The 20,110-nt window shown below is 35.1% G+C and overlaps 1 protein-coding gene across 1 annotated transcript in view; it reads right to left on the bottom strand.

Annotated features, from left to right (window-relative positions):
• Positions 1 to 20,110, bottom strand: part of LOC110997491 (dedicator of cytokinesis protein 4) — a 60,258-nt gene that overhangs the window by 14,041 nt on the left and 26,107 nt on the right. Inside the window, exons 5-20 of the mRNA XM_022265671.2 lie at positions 15,430 to 15,544; positions 12,389 to 12,655; positions 9,528 to 9,740; positions 8,917 to 9,016; positions 7,728 to 7,963; positions 7,178 to 7,337; positions 6,281 to 6,404; positions 5,402 to 5,556; positions 4,810 to 4,978; positions 4,246 to 4,380; positions 3,669 to 3,915; positions 2,994 to 3,180; positions 2,324 to 2,568; positions 1,990 to 2,151; positions 1,144 to 1,272; positions 651 to 795 (exon numbers count right to left, since the gene is read on the bottom strand). Coding sequence (XP_022121363.2) covers positions 651 to 795; positions 1,144 to 1,272; positions 1,990 to 2,151; positions 2,324 to 2,568; positions 2,994 to 3,180; positions 3,669 to 3,915; positions 4,246 to 4,380; positions 4,810 to 4,978; positions 5,402 to 5,556; positions 6,281 to 6,404; positions 7,178 to 7,337; positions 7,728 to 7,963; positions 8,917 to 9,016; positions 9,528 to 9,740; positions 12,389 to 12,655; positions 15,430 to 15,544 — 2,789 coding nt within the window. The remainder of the gene's footprint in view (positions 1 to 650; positions 796 to 1,143; positions 1,273 to 1,989; positions 2,152 to 2,323; positions 2,569 to 2,993; positions 3,181 to 3,668; positions 3,916 to 4,245; positions 4,381 to 4,809; positions 4,979 to 5,401; positions 5,557 to 6,280; positions 6,405 to 7,177; positions 7,338 to 7,727; positions 7,964 to 8,916; positions 9,017 to 9,527; positions 9,741 to 12,388; positions 12,656 to 15,429; positions 15,545 to 20,110) is intronic.

A 20,110-nucleotide genomic window follows, 5' to 3' on the forward strand; every position in this document is an offset into this window, starting at 1 on the left:
CATACTTAAATAATTAAATTATATATACGTACTAAGGCCAGTGACATACCATTTTTACCATTAAACCATCAAAATTGCACGAATAAAGTAGTAATATCAGTAATTGTAATTGCAGTAATAAAGCAATTGAAACATTATCGCTCCATAGATAGCTGATCCAAGAAAGTTGTTCTTGACAAGAATTCTCATTCAAAAGCATTAACAGGGTTGGTCCAACTAGTAAAGTCAATATATTTTTCACACCTGGGCGTGTACAATAATACCCCAAGTATGTTCCGCGATTTTTGTAATTTAAGAGTTATATTTTATTTAGTGTTTTTTGAATTAAGTAAGTAAAAAAAAATATTTCTATTTTGTTGTAGGTATTTTGCAGATTTTTTTTCTGTGAAATGATCGTCTTAAATGTTGTTTATATACAAAAAATACAAACTTCCTAAAGTTAGTAGCTTCATAAAGCTACTCAAAACAGGTTTTAAAGTTAGAAGTTAGTTTTTAGCTGGATTTGCCCAATCATTCGACTTCTATTTAAAAATACAAAAAAGAAGTTTTTTTTGCTTCTGGCTAAGTTTAAAAAATTCCGCAGGATTCTAAGCAACCAAAATCATACAAAGTAAATGGTACTAAATTTGTATCTTATAAAAAATATTTACCAAGCCTACTCCAGACAGCCAGCACTTGCAGACCAGCTGCAGCCCTCATGCCTCCCCTATCGGGGCCCCTGCCAGTCCATCTTTCGGTCTGCAACGCACTCGAGGTTACCAGGGCGACTCCGAGTTCCATATACCCGGACCAGAGCTGAAATATTATAATTGTGGAATGTTATTTCTCTGTTAACTTTATTATGACTAAAAAAATAATAACACACAGTATGGATAATATAGTAAATAAGGGGCAGTTCGTTTTAGATCATTTATTTATTAACCCTTCAGAATAATAAAAATGACATGAGCTTAGAAATAAAGCGATATCTTTCAGGCAATTAATTAAAGGAAATATAAAAGATAATCGTCTAGAAACATATACTTAGATACATGAAATAATATCCAATAAAAACAATTGAAAAACCGAGTATTACTGAAGACAATTTTAAAAAACATAACAGAAAATATCTTATAAAACCTAATGAAAAACTGACTGACTTACTTGAGAATCAAATTGCGGCGGTTCATCTCCCAAAAATCTCTCCAAAAGCGGCTTAGCCAAGTCTTGCAACGCGGATAACAACACCTTGCAACTTTGTACGCGAAGCACCATCCAGTCAGATGGAAAAACCTGGGAAATTGCACATTATTTTACTCCTGAATAACTTTGACCTCGTTCGTTATCTTTCAGATTGGCAGTATTTTGGCGTGTCATTAAAATTAATTAAAAATTTTAAAGTCAATAATGACTAATCTGTTCAGAGAATCATCTAGTATAGTTTTATTTGAATATGAATTAAATAATTCTTGCATAAGACGTCTTCCTCTCACCACTCGGTACCACCTGTACCACAAAGAACGGTTGGGTGGCCTTTGACACACACACACTAAAGTATGTACTCGACTAAATACTTAGTTACGACATATTCTTAACACGAAAGACACACACTTGTCAGTCGTAAGGATAATGAAGAAATTGGTTTGGATATAAGAAGTAAGCATGACAATATACTACTAAAAATTTCCTTTGATTTCAAAAAAGCGCACAAACTAAGAAATTATAAAATTGAGAGCGTAACTAATGAATAATAAAACATTTTCATATTTAAAAAACGTTTAGCATAAACAAAACATTTAAAGAAAAACACTTTTTAACGGATTATAGTTATGTATTCTTCTTTAAAAGTTATGTTAATAAAAGACAATACTATAAACAAAACAAGCAAATATCTAATGATGGTCACATCATCAGGCGATTTAAAATATTATGGATCACCCTCATTAAATTTTATTAAATATGTATTTCAAACACACGCATTTCATCTAAATGCATTTTCTAAATACTCACATCTTGTTCCACGAGATGCCTGAAGACAAGGAATGCTCGCATCAAGAAGTCCTTCAAAGGCTTCCTGTCGTGAGGATGCGGCGCTAGATGGCTCCACAATCGCTGGTAATGAGCGGGCTTCAACAACTCCATCACACCAAGTAATCCAGCCACCATTGAACCCTAATGTATCAAAAAGGTACTGATTTGTCAGTAGACGCATTTTAAATTGAGTCGACGACTTAATTAAGGCAAATATGCCGAGTTTTAAATCTGGTTTCCAACTCACACACACCACACACCATGTTTATTGAAATTAAATTTAAAAAAAAATTTAGTGAAAAATAAAACTTACAAGCACAGGGGAATTTCCACCGATGAGATGCAAAACAGTTTCCACCAAGACATCCAGCGTGTTCAGACACAGGACATCGACATCTGGGTCCAGCTCATCTTCATCCAGCTGTTCAGTGTCCTCCTTCCTCCATAGAAGCGCCACCAGCTCGCTCAACATATCAGCACATTGCGTTAATTCGTCTCTTCTAGCCAAATGTACACGGAGATGGTGGCAGGCGGTTGTCAGGACTATGTTCCTTGCTTCTGTAATATTTATTTTATTCTAATTATAATACAAATTAATTGGAGAAAATATGAAAAGGCACTCTTGGGAGCCTTCAGGCAATGTAAGTACATCAGATGAGACCTGCCCGTTTGCCCCCTGTTACATAAAAAAATGGTTTTCCAATAAGAGATCCGTATCTCTTTCTTCTCTTTATATCTTTTATTAAGTAATCTTTAAATGGATCATGACCCGATGTAGTTACCATTTATGCTTATGATTTTTTAAATATATTTAAAAAAGTTACTGACTTCAAATATAATCTATCAAAAATTGAACAAAAATCTTCATAAAAATTGTGGACATACATATGAGTAGTTTTTACGTATATACTTATCTGTGTCCAACGAACGCATTGAAACACAAACTATAGCGGTACCATTCAATCAATAAAAGTCAATCTTACCTGGCTCCTGTCCAAGTGGTCCCTTCAATATCTCCTGAGCAGCCGCTAATCTGGCTCTAGCCAATGGCGCGGGAACATTAGCAGCAAATGCATCCAAAATGGAAGCCGATATCCTCGCAGCTTCCACTGGCCCGAGAGCTGATGATACCTCTTTGGCCACACTTGCCCAGGATGTCATTAGGGCCACCTAAGCCCAGACCGAATCAGAGGGTTAATAAAGTGTTTTGACTTTTATATTTATCGTAGGCGTATAGAGAAATTACGTGGAAATGTTAGGAAAGACAGTACTCAGTACTCCGATGGCTTTTTTAAAATAAAATGACAATTTGCATATTTAAACTTTGCCATCTATGTTTGGCTTTAAAAACTTTATACATATAGGTAATATCCCCGCAAGACGGTCGACTATCATTTACGGTTGCTTAAAATATAAATATATAAAAATTATTCAATAATATAAATATATTAATATCAGTAAATCTGCATACGTAATACTTGAACGGCCGCTAAGGGAGGAATTTTGGCAGAAGTCAGGGTCCTTCGCCTACCCTTTGGACACTAATGGGTCTCAACATCCCTAATCCCTAAGTGGTGTAGAGGGAACAAGTCCATGTATCGATTAGGGCTTTTCAAGAACGTATCAGTGCCACCTGTTCCATAATTATACTTAAATACCTGCGCAGGCGCCAAATGTTCCCTATGCGGGTGCTGAGCTAGCGCCTTCAAAGCGTGCAAGGCAGCCCGGACATCCCTTCTGAAGCTGTCTTCGTACTGTCCTCCCGTGGCTCGGGAGAACAAGCACCGCGATCGAACGGCCAATCTGAAGACGGCCCCTAGGGACCGCAGGCATTTGCGGATAGGTTCCTGCCCTTCAGCGCCTGCCGCCCATTCGGCGCAATGTTGCACGGACGAGAGTAAACCTCTGCAAACAGTTTACTTTAGTTAATTAAGTCGTATTCGTTCTATATGTTCCAGATGTCCTAACAGGCTTATTTTTGAGATATATCCAGAACGTATTGGTGTACGTATACGTATACGTACAAAAACAACTACAACTCAAATTATATTATTGATAAATAAATTATACATAATAAAACACGAAACGAAAATATCAGCACGCATATATAATTATATATATTTATCCATAACAACTTATTACAGATTGTAGTACATTTGCGTCAATAGATTAAATTTTTTGGCTCTCGTTAATAAAATTAAGTTAATATTTGTTTTAACTTAAAAACACTCTTACTTATAAACAAGTGCAGCTGAGAAGTGCTCCTCGATATAAACGTCGAGAACAGGTCGGAAATGCTGGAATCGGCTCTCATCCAGAAGGCTGCAAATCGAAACAAGCACCAGGAACACTGTGCCGGAATGAGGTGTGCTGGAAATCATACAATTTAATAATTAATTATTAAATATTCAATTAACTTTCGTTAGCCCAGTGATTTAAGAATTTGATACCAGAGGTCGTAGAAACTCCTGACAGGCCATATATATGTATCTTTTCAGAGAGAAGATAAGAACGGAACAGATTCTGAAATCTGAAGCCCAAATCTAGAAATTGTAGCTGGTAAATAAAAAATGTATTAAACTAACATGTGCGTTTTGTAATTAATGCAATGACATCATACCCTGAAAAGCACTAAAGAAGTTGGGCCTTTGGAGGCTTTTATAGTGAGACAGTGCGAACATGCCTTTTAGGTTAGAGGAACACCATGCTTCCTCCACAAAAAATTACAAATTTCACGAAATGTAAAATGAAGTGCTAAAAGTGAAAAAGATGAAAATGTGAAGTGAAAATTATAAATACCTGTTTCCATCTTCAGTAGAAAACAAGGCAAATAATGCGTCCAGAACATCCCGAAGGAATTTAATGAGCTCTTCGCAACTGAGTCCGTCTCCCAATCGCAAAACTCGAAGCAACGTTTCCTGCACTTTCTCAGGATGCGCCCGCCATTGGAGTAATGCCAGGAGATCCTCTGTATAGAACAATTATAATAATTTATTGGTACACAGAACTAATAAACGATGCTCGTAGAAGCACAAAAATAACTATATGTCGAACCCGAGGTTACTTAAATTCATCACGAAAAACCACGATCAATGTAACCAACTAAAAAAGGTCCCAAAATGAATTTTCTTGTTTTCTTAACATTTTAATTTATAATACATAATTTTATATGTAAAATCGTTTTATTTTAATTATTGCAGCTTTATGCAAATCTAATAATTTCTAAAAATTATTGTAGGTGTACATATTATATAAAAAATATATATTTTTAAATTACTGTAACTTAATATAAATTTTATTTTATTGTAGGTTTATAAAAAGACTTTTTTTATTTTTTGTAGCTTTATATTAATAAATAAAAAATAGAAGAAATGCTAGTAGGTTAACTTACCATTTTGAGTAAGTTTGGTCGAACATAGCACTGTACTAATTGTACAATTTTCTTTGGTACTCCTAGGAAACGATGCAACCACTCCATTTGTAGAAGACGCACGCGCGGTATCATTAGCGCAAGAAGCCAGAGATAGATAGCTAGCTGTTAATAACCTAGAAAATATTATGGTTAACTTTGACTTTTAATTCTATTAAATAGTTATTTTTTAACTAGGGCTAGATATAACTCTCAACTAACTCTTAGTATAACTAAATTTCTAAGCATATACATATTTCTCAAAAAACTTTTTGAGAAATTTAAATTTTCAATCTACAAGTTTACCCTAATGATTCATTGTGTGTGTTAATCACACACAATGAATCAAATTCAAATTCATCTTATGATCACTCTAACAGGGAAGTAGGTGATCGGCCTCCTGAGCCTGACACAGGCGGTCCACTATTTTGGGTCTAAAGCAAGCCGGTTTCCTCACGATGTTTTCCTTCACCGTTCAAGCGAATGTTAAATAAATTGTCAATTAATATACAGCCGGGGATCGAACCTATGACCTTAGGAATGAAAGTCGCACGCTCTCTACATATATATAGAAATCTCTAGTCTCTCTCTCTAACCGAAGGATCCAGAGCTCTACAGCGGTTAGTAATTAATAATTACGGTATTTAATTCATATTTGTCTGAGCTTATGACGTCAGAAAACAAAAAGAGGAGTTACAAACTGATACTGTAGTGTTACATGTACATAAATAGAGAAACAGAAACAATACTGATCTAAGCGTGACTCCCGAAAAATGTGCTGGAAATTGACTTATATCACGCTGTCCTATTTCTGAACCTCACCTACAGTCACATGTGTCTGTAGGGCTAAGCGAAACTTACTTCGTGGGATCGTCGCACTTGTAAACGTGCAACTCGTGTGATCCGTCCCTGAGGGTGGCGCCACTTGCCTCCATCAATCGCGCGAACGAGAAACCGAACAGTTTCCTTTCGTTCTTATCACGTGCTGAAAATACGAATATACTTATAATTATATAGTTGTCTGTGTTCGCGTCGTGTCATGTGTGTTCCCTTTAATCTTCAACCACTTTACTAACGAAAAATTTCACTAATGATTTAAAACATTATACTCCTATCAATACTCTGCTACTAATACAAAACTAACTCGTCCTATGCCGAGCATTCTTATAACTACTAAATAACAATAGTTTAATTATAAAATGTAAGTTTTATGTAGAGATTATTATGATGTGCATAATTATTTTTTTCTCTTTTCACGCATGACAAAGACACGTTTAACACGTAAAACATAGTTGTATATGCTTTTTTTATAGACCAGGTGGCAAGTGGTAAGATAGTGATTTCTTTAAATAGTATTAAAAGAATCACTATCTTAGTCAAGTAATTTAAGAAACATTTTACATTTACCTATTTTTTATGTAAACTCCAACTTTCATTCTACGCCTATAGCTATGAAAAGTATAAAAACAATGGTTTAGCATGCTACCTAAGTATTATTTTTTAAATAAGATACGAAACATTCATCTCTTATAAAGTCCAATATCATGTATTGTATGTATGCATTTCTTCAGTAAACAAAAAAAGAAGACAATTCAGAAGGTAAGACCAGATTAAGAAAACTGCTAATACATGGTAGAGAGTGGCAGATTGCACATAGAAATGACAGGATCTGAAAAACACACACAGATCTAGAAAGAAAGAGATGACAAACATTTTAATGTAAACTATCCGAAATCCTATTCTAATCTCAGTACTTACTTGAGCAGTGCCTAAACTCGATCCGAACGTGCGCGTGAGTGAACGTCTCCAAGGGAACGGTGAGGCGTAACTGTTCGCCCCAAGCTGGGCTGTTGTTGTGATACAGGACTAACGACTCGTATAACGTAGAACCCGTTCCACTGGCGCCCCAAACGCAATCCTGGAAACATCATCCTCCAATCACTTTCCTAATACGATTTCACTGATAAAAATATAATCGATATTTGCAAAGAAAGTTGTACATTAAGTTCGATTAATAGTAAGCACCATCCATTTAATAATAGGCATGGCATTATAAACATTTTATTTACTTCACTAAACAATATTAATATAATATATACATAATAAAAGGAGGATCAAGTATACAAGCATAGGATTCAATATTTTTATTAAAGAATTCCAATGAGGTCTGCTACAGGCAGACAAAGAACAAATATTTTTTTATTTAAAGTTGCAATTTACTGATTGGTTATAACCAAGTCTTGTCTTATATTATGTCTTATAAGACAGTTATGTAAAAAAAGTTAAAATTCACGTAACATATACATACATTAATAACTTGTCCGGTATTATCGTGCACAGTAACAGTCGCCATGACATTTTTCGCCGTACTCTTCCCGCCTCTTTCGAACTCTGCCCTTTCCAATGTCAAGTAGAGATCGTTTCGGACATCTCCTGGCATTATGACGTCGGGGAATCCCCTTTTAGCGGTCACAGTAGCTCCGGATGCCACAGCCTCAGATATACTGCCTTGATTGGTTAGCAGCCTTAAGGCTACTACGATGCCTGTAATATAATATGATTTTAAAAACCTTCAGAAAAATTAATAGCATTGGACTAGTACGTTGAGCGTACACCAATGGACTTCTCTTCCTATGTCCGAGTTAACAACAACAGTTAAAAAAGAGTTTAAAAAAGTTAACTTAACGCCTTTTCTCCTTACGAGGCCCTTTCATAAACCACTTAATTAAAAACATTATCACAAAAATTTCAAAAATGTCATTACATACATTCAGTACAAATCTTAAACAATATCTTGTTAATCTGTCCTATGCTGATACAGAAAATATCTAAACTATTTTTATATAATAAGTATATTTTCTGTATCAGCATAGGACAGATTGTGAGACAGGGGGACAGAGATGTGGGGGGGGGGTCTTATAATATAATAAAGCTTTTATTTTCTTTCTTACTAGCTCGTAAGGCGAAGGAATATTATCGACAGAGTTACCTATTCATTAATAAATGATCGCCGGCAAATAAATTTGACGAAAGAAAGTCAAATCAAAAAGTGTTCAGCGCCACTATTTTTGAAAGGAAAGACGAAAGCAAACCTGGTTTCTCATAGGTGGTCAATGAACGTGATATATGACCATTCCAGGTCACATATCACGTATAGCTGTTACATACCAGAAAAAATTGGGATTTAGGTACATAAAGTTACACTCGTTCTCGGGAAGCTGCAACTTTCGGCGTTTGATAGCAAGTAGTAGTCGATTGGTAAAATCTCCAGGAAAGCCGTTTTCAGGCGTTTTCAGGACTGGAGACAGATGAGATTGACGGTGTTTTCTATACGATACCTTGGCTCTAAAGGAAACCTCCTTCGTTTTTATGTTGGTTAAAAATCGAAACGGCTTAATATAGGTTACAGAGATATATTTTCTGTGTAAAAGTGAAATCGAAGCCTCAAGTAATGATTAGCATTATCCAGCTAGAATTTCTTATGACAACAAACTCACCGTAGTTCGGCTGTCCTGGTAAAATATTGCATTTGTTTGTCTGTTTGCGTATTAACATGTCGTGAAGTTGGTGAAAATCTTTCTCCTCACATTGGTACACCTGCAATGCAAATAACATTATGGTTTATTCAAACAAACTCCAACGAAATCAAAATATTACATTATTTAGAAAAATCTAAATGATATTCTTTTAAAGATTATTTTATTGATTAAAATCACCAAAAAATCACTTGTTGTCTGAACCACACCACAGTACACATTTCATTAATAATAGTTTTACTAAAATACAATCAATACAATACGAAAATCGTGAGATTCAGTGAGGATTTTTTTAATATTAATGATGTCTGAAATTTAACTTAAAAGGACATTTTTATATGCAGCTTTTAAAATTAATGTAAGGTAATTTCTTACGTCAATTTAATATACCAAATAGCAATGCTCTTTAGATATTTTAAACTGTTATACATAGTAATAGGATCATTCATAATGAATTAACGGTTACTTATCATTTAGTATAGATTCAATTAGTTCTACGAAGTTTTTTATTTAAAGAAATAATAATAAAGAAACGAATAATTTAAAAGACGACTCTGAGTTCTTTAATTCACCTTAAACGTATACTCCTTTTCCACAGAAGGCTGTTCTGGTTGCCTCAAAAACTCCGCTAGAGGCAGCACCCCAGCCCCTAGAGGCCTCCTTGCTATCGGCCCTCGACGTTCCCCTGTCCCGCTACCCATGCCACCTGCGCCTGACCACCTCCCCACACGAATAACCCATGCCACAAGCCATAACTCACGAGACAGATCCGTCGCTGAGAGGTCCTGGAAGAAAATACAAATTATGACTAAACACCAATTTAAATTAGTTTTAACGAATTTTAGATCGTTTAAAGACAAAAAGAGGAAATTGGTGTCATGTGGTACTGTTGCCTTTGGTATATGGACCAGGCAGAAGACTTGCCAGTGCGTCTGATCCTTTATTATAGATGAGGCAACCGGGTCATCTGATGTTAAGTGATACCGCCGCCCACTGATAGTCCCAATTCCAGAAGGCCACGACTGCGTTGCCGGTTGATACTTACCTAAAGGCTCTAAATACTAAGTCTTTCTATGTAGTTAATTCTTTATAAGTTAGAATCTAGAAGTTAGTTATAAGTTAGGCAAAAGCTAGAATCTTTAAGGATCAGGCCACACACGAAATCCGCAGGCAAATCTGCAGAAGCTTACGAAGCTTAATGTATATTTAAATACCTATTACAGTATAAGTACATGCCAAATGCAGGATAATAGCAATGACACATATTCAGATAGGAAATATAAAAACCCCTAAACAATACGAAATTTTAGCAAGTCACCGTTCAACGTTGAATCAACATATTATTCAAATGCAAACTTAAAATAACGTTATTCATTATTACTATTAAAGCTTTATTATTCCATAGTTTATGGGTTAGTTTACATTACTTTGTTGGCTTAGTGGCTTCACCGTGCGACTCTCATCCCTGAGGTTGTTGGTTCGATGACCGGTTGTACACCAATGGACTTTCTTTGAGCGCTTTCTTTTTTGCGAACGGTGAAGAAAAAACGTGATAAAAGCGGCTTGCCTTAGACCGAAAAAAGTCGACGTGTGTCAGGCACATTCACAAATTATCATGAACCATACATATATCTGAGTCAAAAACCTAAAAAGGTTGTATCACTGATTTATTTATTTATAAACACCATTTGGAAATAACTAGTAAAGTACCATATTTTAGGGGGAATTTCATTCTTATCGTAAAATTACCGCCATAGCATAACTCAGATCAGCTCATTCAATAACGTCGAACATTAATGTATTCCAAGAGGCAAATCAACCAATCAAGAGCATGTAGTAACATGGTATAAGGTGTTAAGCATATAACGTGAACTATATATATAAAGCATGGACAAACAAGCCTACGGGACGACAAAACCTGGCAGCCTATGGACACCTATTGTAATGGGTGTTACCGGCATTTGAGTGACAGCCTCTGATAACCTAACATTCAAAGACTTGGAAATTAATAATAAGATTTCCAAAAACTCTTTCTTAATTATGATAATTTAAACTGCTGATGAATCATGACGAACAGTTATACAAGCAAGACAGGCTACACACTTGTTGAAGAACTAGTTCGAACACGTTCTAACTATAAACCACCCAGTTTTTTTAATAAGCAAAAATAATCAGTTCTGTGTCTCATACACGCCGTCGACTTTTGGATTCAAGACAATGTGATATAGTTTTTCCTTTACCGCATAGTATCAATTGCGTAGAATAAAAATCTATTGAGTTACCGTTATACGATCACGTTCATATATCGCTATGTATCGGTTAGCAACAGGACTGACGAATCAAATATACAGGCACTATACCCATGTAGCTTAGTAACATGTAACTTGATCTGTTACACCTGCCTAATCATGTCTAATGTAACAAATCAGTTCATAAATTATAAACATTGAAATCTTTTTCCAATTGTCGTGATAATTTACCATTTCATTGTGTCAAAGTCAAAAATCATTTATTCATATACTTAGGTAACAAAAGAATAAAATAAGAAATATACAATTAATGCTTCTATTTTTTAATATTTAGCGCCAGTTCTCAAATCAAGGGTGAACGGAAGAGAAGTCATCTTAAGTAATAAATAGTATAAATTAAAAACAAAGGTTTGTCTCAGATTATCAAAGATCTTCTATCAGCGGGAGGCATGGTGAAATTGGAGCACGAACGAGGAATACTATACGCTGATTTCCCTTTGCATTTATTCATTGGTGCCTGGGTTCTAACGCACGCCAAGGCCCAAAATGTTGACTAACGGAAATAAATAAGTCAGAGATACTGAAGCAATTGCGTAATGAAAGAATTTTTGACATCCATGGTGAATTTCGAGTTAATTCATTGCAAATAATTCACATTTTAGTATAAAAAATAAAATATTTTTTACATATGCAACAATAAATAAGATATTTCGAAAATTAAATTTAGAATATAATTTTAAATAATTATTTCTTAATGATGAATCATGACAATGCATATTTTTTTTAAATATAATATTAGAGTACTGAGTCAGAGCGAGCGTTTAAACTAGAATAACATTTCATCCTTTTTTTATTATAATTTTATTGGAACACTGTACATTTTATCGCAGTCGTTAAGTAGGTACGTTGCCGGGATTTTATGAATTAGTACTCTCTTTCTCTTGAGGGACAGAACTTAAGTCGAATTATTTCAGAAATACAGTACGCCAAACCTGGAGCCCCTCAGTTGTGGATCTACGGACGTCTAGAATAGGATAGAATTTCGTATTCAGCCACGGAGTATTCAACAAAACTCCGCAGCAGGTATTAATCCGAGAAACTCCATAAAAGATGCAGAGACTCCAGCCTGGCTACATGTACCAATATCAATTATCTCAGGATCTACTACATTAGATATAACTTACCGCAAAAAGAGTACTATTTGCATGCAGTCGGTCTATATAGTTCGAGAAGCCATCCCTTGCGATGCGAACTCGAAATCTCTCTGACAGCGGCTGTGATCTCCTCGCATCGTGTAACCATAGCAACAGCTCGGCTTCATCACCACCAGCTGTGTGTCCAAAATCCCTCATACTACACATAAGATAGTGGGACTGAGCGGTTGGTGTGATCGTGAGGGTCGAGTTGAAGCTGCTGCCAGAACCACCAGCTCGGCGGAGTGTTCCACGCCACTGTAATAGATATGATAGGAAAGTTAGTGTTTTTTTTTAATATTATTTGTATATTACTGTTTTTTTTTTATTACTAGTTTCATAAGAGTGATAAAGCATATTGAATAGAATAATAATAATTATAGTTTTGCCTCATTTATTCCTTGAAACCATCATTCATCTATACAAAATATACACACTATACAAAATTGATTATAATATTTTCAATAAGAGGTTATTAAGAAGTATATGCCTCCTGCAACTGGCTGCATCTCCTTTACCTTTTAGCTTGACTTTGCCGAGTCCACAAGAGTTGTGAATACAGTGTTTTATTATTAGCGTATATAGCTAATAATAAAACTTAAAATAATAATACAATTGTACTTTCAATTGAAGAATTCATGTGTCGGTATTATTGTTGTGTACAAATTAAAAGATCGATCGATTAAAAGGACGATCTACCCAAAGGATGGAGAAGGCCTGCCAAGAAGACGTGGAAACAATTGGGGGAGGCGTATGTCAACAGACAACCCCACCAAAGTGGTTGCTATTAAATGAATTATTTTGCTTCGTGAATAAGATTTAAGGTCAGCGAATAAAGGGCTTTATATATTATTATTATTGTGTACTTAAATCGCATTACAAATGACTGTAGTTATTCTAACTATGTGTAAGAAACAAAGAGGAAGAAAGTCCTGTACTAAGGTAAAAGTGTAATAATAAATGTATCAACAATATTTCGTCTTCACAGTGTTAGAAAGATTTTTTATGCAAAATAAAATCACCGGTTTCGATAAGGGTATTTAGAAAACCAATGATTCATTATGAATCACAACGACATCCCAAACGATAATACTGATACATTACACCCATATGGGTTTTATGACACAGTTTTAATGATGCAATAGAGATATACAAATGAAGACTTGACGTTTTGTAACTATAATCAATCCATATGACCTACTATTAATATTATTAATCCGTAATGCAGAAAAAGAAAATTGTAATTAGATAATTTTTTTATACTTGTGTGCTGTCAAGATGGTGTGTTAAAGAACCAACAAGAGGACGATGTTGTTGTCTCTGTTGCGCCTTTTTTTTATAGAACAGGGGGCAAATGGGCAGGAGGCTCACCTGATGCTAAGTGATATCGCTTAAGAAAGATCCCGATTTTTTGACGGTGATAATCGTGTATGGGAAACGTTTATCCTTTTCCATTATTTCTAGAGGGAAACTGTTGTTACCACCGGGGCACTATCAGTTCAGTCATGGTATATGTAGAGAGAGATGCCCATGGAAGTGAAGTGGAGTTGTTGAAAACAGTAGAGTACCAATTATAATCCTGTCTCCCCTCTGTCTTCCTGTAGCCAAAGAAGGAACGGTTTACGTGGTGGTTGAAACAAGTCCATTCTCAACCAGATCAAGTCTGTCGACTATCATTTATCTCAGGTTCTTAGCTAATTTGGCAAAGAGAGAACCGAATAGTGACGACAATCTGGTAATGGTAGGGAGGAGTGATAGCAGAAGTCGAGCTCGATCGCTTACCTTCGCTTTGCTTGGTGTGATCACATTAAGACATCTTATGGGACAAGCGCATAAAACAGTATGGAGCTACCAAGTCTTATCAGTTAGGACTTTTAAAGACAGGCAAAAACTTCAGTAATAAAGACTCCAAAGAAAAAGAGTGTGTGGTATAATCTGTGTTGCAGTTTGGAACAAATATATTTATGCGTGCAATACAACAAACATGAAATTCGTATGTATAAATCAGTAAGTACGATCGAGTGCGGTACGTTTCTATATTTGGATACAAGATATTGGGACATTACTCGTTGAATATATTAACATAGACAAAATTAGATAAAAATGAAACTTATAAGCGGCTCCCTGAAGTATTTCCGACCCAATTCGACTCAGGGTTCTTCAAAAAAAGAGTACCAAATCTTAAAAGGCCGCCTTCCAGCAGTTTTACTGTCCATGGGCGGCTGTACGGCTCACTAAACATCAGGTTAGCTTTCATTGGCTCCCTGTTCTATGAAAAATCATAGATAATTACGTCTTTTTTTCAGTTAACGAAAATGGGTCGTTTTCACGTTTAACTTATTTGAACTGAGTTAGACAAGAATATTTAGTCAAATTTCCGTAAAAGCATCAGATAGGAATAAAATGAAATGTACGTGTCGGGAATTAAGTAGGTACGCGCATTATATCAGCATTTTCTTTCACGTTTCGCGATCGCATCGCTTACTCAGAATATATTATACAAGCTTGCATGCTAATACATTTTCATACTGTCAAATTTGTTCAACACAAGTGTACGAAAATATATGAGAAAAACCAAAGAATTGAAATTAAATCTTTTATTGTCTGGACACTTGGCATCGCGCACCTGCATTTTTGCTTGCGTTTTGTTTAAATATAAACGTTCGTAATTTTATATGTTGTATTTATAGTGATATTAAAAACAATATAAAATATCTAGTAATTATATTAAATACTATAATGGTATATGTATAGTACGCTAAATATTTAGCCCAAAGTGTTGGTATTTTAGTGCGTTATTAGCATAGCACGCTTTTGATAGTCTTCAAATCATCTAAATGATACGATTTCCAGATAAACAATTGGAAAATATATGTATCTTTTTTTATGTAATAGGGGGCAAACGGGCAGAAAGCATCTGATATTTAGTGACTCCGTTGGTACTCCGGGAAATATTAAGGAGTTATTTTTTGATGGATAGCTCAATTCCAATCACAAGGTCGAAGACATTTCATACATTTTTTTCTACTTACTGCTGCAGCCCGTTCTGCACTCTCTACGTGGACCCCGTACAACTCCACCAAGCTCGTCTCTTCAGGGTCCACTGCTTCAGCACCACGTCGGGGCACCAGCTCCAATCCCAGTTTCCTATAAAAATCCAGGATTACGTGACTGAGTGCACGATCTTTAAGAAATTAAATTTTGTTAGTCTATGGAATGTAAATTTGGTGCCTTCAGCAATTATTATAGAATACATTATTTATTGTCTATGTTATATCTGGTATCTATGATTTGCTCTGTGTAATATAATTAAGCTTACTTCCTTTTTCGCCATTGTCTGGTTAACATTAAAATATAATTAACACAGTGATTAAATAAAATACTCGTTTCATTTAACAGGTTATGGGCCCAGACCACCTGAGTTTATTTAAAAACAAAATAGTTAAAGTGAAAAGTACGAAATTGAGTTCAGTATAACCTCAAAACTCGCCACGCGTTTTTCAATTTTCTTCATCAGCAAAAAATGTCTTCAAATAATACGATGGCACTGATTGAAAAGCTGACTGGAAGAGAAAACTATCCTACGTGGAGATTTGCAGTGCAAACCTACCTCGAACATGAGGAATTATGGAGTTGTGTCACCGCGAAAGACAATGAAGCAATTGATCCCAAACTTAACACAAAAGCGAAGTCGAAAATTATCTTATTAGTACATCCCATCAACTATGTACATATACAAGAAGCCAAAACAGCTAAAGAAGTTTGGAATAATTTAGCCAAAGCTTTCGATGACAAAGGTTTGACACGCCGAGTTGGTCTGTTGAGAGATCTGATCAATACAACACTTGAAAATTGTCTGAACATTGAAGATTATGTTAACAAGATCATGACCACTGCTCACAAGTTAAGAAACATTGGTTTTGAAGTCGATGATGAATGGCTTGGGACTTTATTACTTGCCGGTTTACCAGAAATGTATCAACCAATGATCATGGCACTTGAAAGCTCTGGTGTGACAATTACAGCTGATTCTGTGAAGACTAAGCTTCTGCAAGAAGTGAAAAGCTCTGAGTCTAGTGCATTGTATGTCAAAAGTAAGGGAAATCAGTTTGTCAAACAAGCTCAAGATAAAAACAAAACAAGTAAAGGTCCAAGGTACTATGTGTGCAATCAATATGGGCATATAAGCAAATATTGCCGAAGTAAGAAAAAGGAACAGAAGTCTAAGGAGAACACAGATTCTGGGTATGTTACTGTGCTATCTGCAACAATAAACAACGACAATAATTGGTATATTGATTCTGGAGCATCAATGCATATGACAATGAATCGTAACTTGATTTACGATGAAATTACACCTCCAATTTCCACAATAAGAGTAGCTAATGACAAGAAGCTAGTTGTGAAGGCCTGTGGAAAGGTAAATATTAATGTTGTCAATACACAAGGTAAGTTGGAAACTATCAAGGTACAGAATGTTCTCTATATTCCTGAGTTGGCTACGAATCTTCTCTCTGTCAGTCAGATAATAAATAGTGGCTGTCAAGTACAATTTGACAAACAAGGTTGTAAAATTTTGAATAAAACAAACAAGCAAGTTGCAGCTGCTAAAATGATAAATAATATGTACAGGCTAAATACACATAGTATTCCAGCATACATATCTGCTTCAACAGAAAATGATGATTTCTACTTATGGCATCAGCGTATGGGTCATTTGAACTACACTGACCTGAAGAAGCTGGACACCTGTGCTGAAGGTGTGCAAATGTACCTGAGCAGTAATGTGACCTGTATTTCCTGTATAGAAGGTAAACAAACAAACTTGCCATTCAAAAGTGAAGGTTTCCGAGCAACAAAATTGCTAGAACTTGTTCACTCCGACGTATGCGGGCCCATGGAAGTGAAGTCACTTGGAAATGCAAGGTATTTTCTTACCTTTACTGATGATTATTCTAGAAAAGTGACTGTTTTCATTTTAAAATCAAAGTCTGAATGTCTTAATAAATTTAAAGAATACAAATGTCTTGTAGAGAACCAACTTGACACTAAAATTAAAGTATTAAGAACCGATAATGGAACTGAGTATATAAATAATGATTTTACTGAATTTTTGAAGTCATCCGGCATACAACATCAAACATCAATTCCATACACGCCTCAACAAAATGGCTTATCTGAACGTATGAACAGGACACTGCTTGAAAAAGCTAGATGTATGTTAATCAATGCTAACTTACAGAAAAACTTGTGGGCTGAAGCAATAATGACAGCAGCATACATAGTGAACCGTTCACCTACACGAGCACTAAATTATAAAACACCTGAGGAGATGTGGAGTGGAAGGAAACCTGATGTAAGTCACATGAAAATATTTGGTTGTTATGCAATGGCTCAAATACCTAAAGAGAAAAATAAGAAATGGGACTCTAAATCACAGAAACTTATTTTTGTTGGTTATTGTGAAAATAGTAAAGGATATAGATTATTAGATTCCAAAACAAAAAATATCATAAAAAGTAGAAATGTAATTTTCCTAGAGAATAGTATAACAAGAAATGTGGTTCCTCTCTCATTGTCAGAATCAGAAAATAAAGAATCAGATCATGTAATTGAAAGTTTTTCAAACCGTGAAGATAACACCACAGATTTGTCGTCTCATACACCCGTGGATCACAGCGATGGTTCTGATGACCCTGAGTATGTACCGGAGATGTCAGTGAAGTATCCTCAGAGTTCTAATATTACACTTCGTCCTCGAAATAAAATTAAGAAGAACACAGAACCTAAGACATACCTATGCTCAAGTAATGTACCACTCTCTGTCACACCACAAACATATGCAGAAGCATTGTCATCAAAAGACTCTAACTTGTGGATGAAGTCGATTGAAGAAGAGCTGAAAGCACATAGTGATAATGGTACATGGCAGTTAGTAGAACAGCTACCTGAAGCTAGAGTTATAGGATGTAAATGGGTGTTTCGTATAAAGGATGAAACTGAAGGACTAAGGTACAAAGCAAGGCTATGCGCTAAAGGATTCACACAGAAAAGCGGTATTGACTATACTGAGACATTTGCACCAACTGTCAGGTATGACTCAATTCGCTTACTTTTATCTGTTGCTGCAGAACAGAAATTGTCAATGATACAATTTGATATTAAAACTGCATTTTTATATGGTGAGTTGAAAGAACAGATTTACATGACGCCGCCAGAGGGCCTTACTGTTCAAAAAGATATTGTATGCAAGCTCAAGAAATCTTTGTATGGCTTAAAACAATCACCTAGGTGTTGGAATGCTAAATTTGATAATGTTTTAAAGAAATATGGTTTTAAGAACAGTAATGCTGACAGATGTGTTTATGTGGGCTGCATCAATGGTATTAAAATATATTTATTACTGTATGTGGACGATGGATTATTACTGTCTACAGATGCCTCTGCTCTTACTCAAGTAATAAATGACTTAAAGAAAGAATTTGATGTAAAGATTTGTAAATCATTACATTTTATAGGAATGCATATAGAAAGATGTGATGATTATATATTTGTGCATCAAAGTAAATACATTGAAGAGATGCTGAAAAGATTTAACATGTGTGATACCAATACTAATAGCATTCCTGCTGATCCGCATGTTACTTTGGTAAAAAGCACTGAGTCTGATAGCAACAACAAACACATTTCTTACAGAGAAGCTGTGGGTTCTCTCATATTTGCTGCAATAGTGAGCAGACCTGACATCATGTATGCAGTGTCAACAGTTGCTCGCTTCCTCAATAATTATGATCAGCTGCATTGGAATGCGGTAAAGCGTATTTTTAAGTATTTAAAAGAAACAAAACATTTTGGACTCTGTTTCAGATCAACTCAAAGTAACATACTTGAATGTTACTCTGATGCCGACTATGCCAATGATCCTGACACCAGAAGGTCTATCACTGGTTACATCTTCATGAAAAATGGAGCAGCAGTGACGTGGAGCACTCAACGACAATCAACCGTCGCTCTGTCTACCACTGAGGCAGAGTTTATGGCATCCTGCTGTGCTACAAAAGAAGCTCTCTGGGTTCGGCAGTTAATGCTTGATATTAACGAATATAAACAGAGTTGTATTAATCTTCATATAGATAATCAAAGTGCTATTTGTTTGATCAAGAATAATGATTTTCATAAACGATGTAAACATATTGATATTAAGTATAACTTTGTAAAAGAAAAATACGCACAAAAATTGATAGATTTGAAATATGTTAGTACTAATAGTCAGTTAGCTGATATATTTACAAAAGCTCTATGTAAAGTAAAATTTCAATATTTCAGAGAGAAACTTGGTGTGATTGAGAAACCAAAAATGTAAAGCTATCATATTACTGTGTTGCTCAAGTATGTTTATATAAAGTTTTATAACTAAGCTATTTAATGTTTGGTTTTCATTTGTAAGCTTTAATAGAAGGCTCAAATTTAGTAGGAGTGTTAGTCTATGGAATGTAAATTTGGTGCCTTCAGCAATTATTATAGAATACATTATTTATTGTCTATGTTATATCTGGTATCTATGATTTGCTCTGTGTAATATAATTAAGCTTACTTCCTTTTTCGCCATTGTCTGGTTAACATTAAAATATAATTAACACAGTGATTAAATAAAATACTCGTTTCATTTAACAAATTTTCTATACAAATTACCGCATTGATTCATAATATGCA

The sequence above is a fragment of the Pieris rapae genome, chromosome 10, assembly GCF_905147795.1.
Source record: "Pieris rapae chromosome 10, ilPieRapa1.1, whole genome shotgun sequence".
In the NCBI taxonomy this organism is placed as follows: domain Eukaryota; kingdom Metazoa; phylum Arthropoda; class Insecta; order Lepidoptera; family Pieridae; genus Pieris; species Pieris rapae.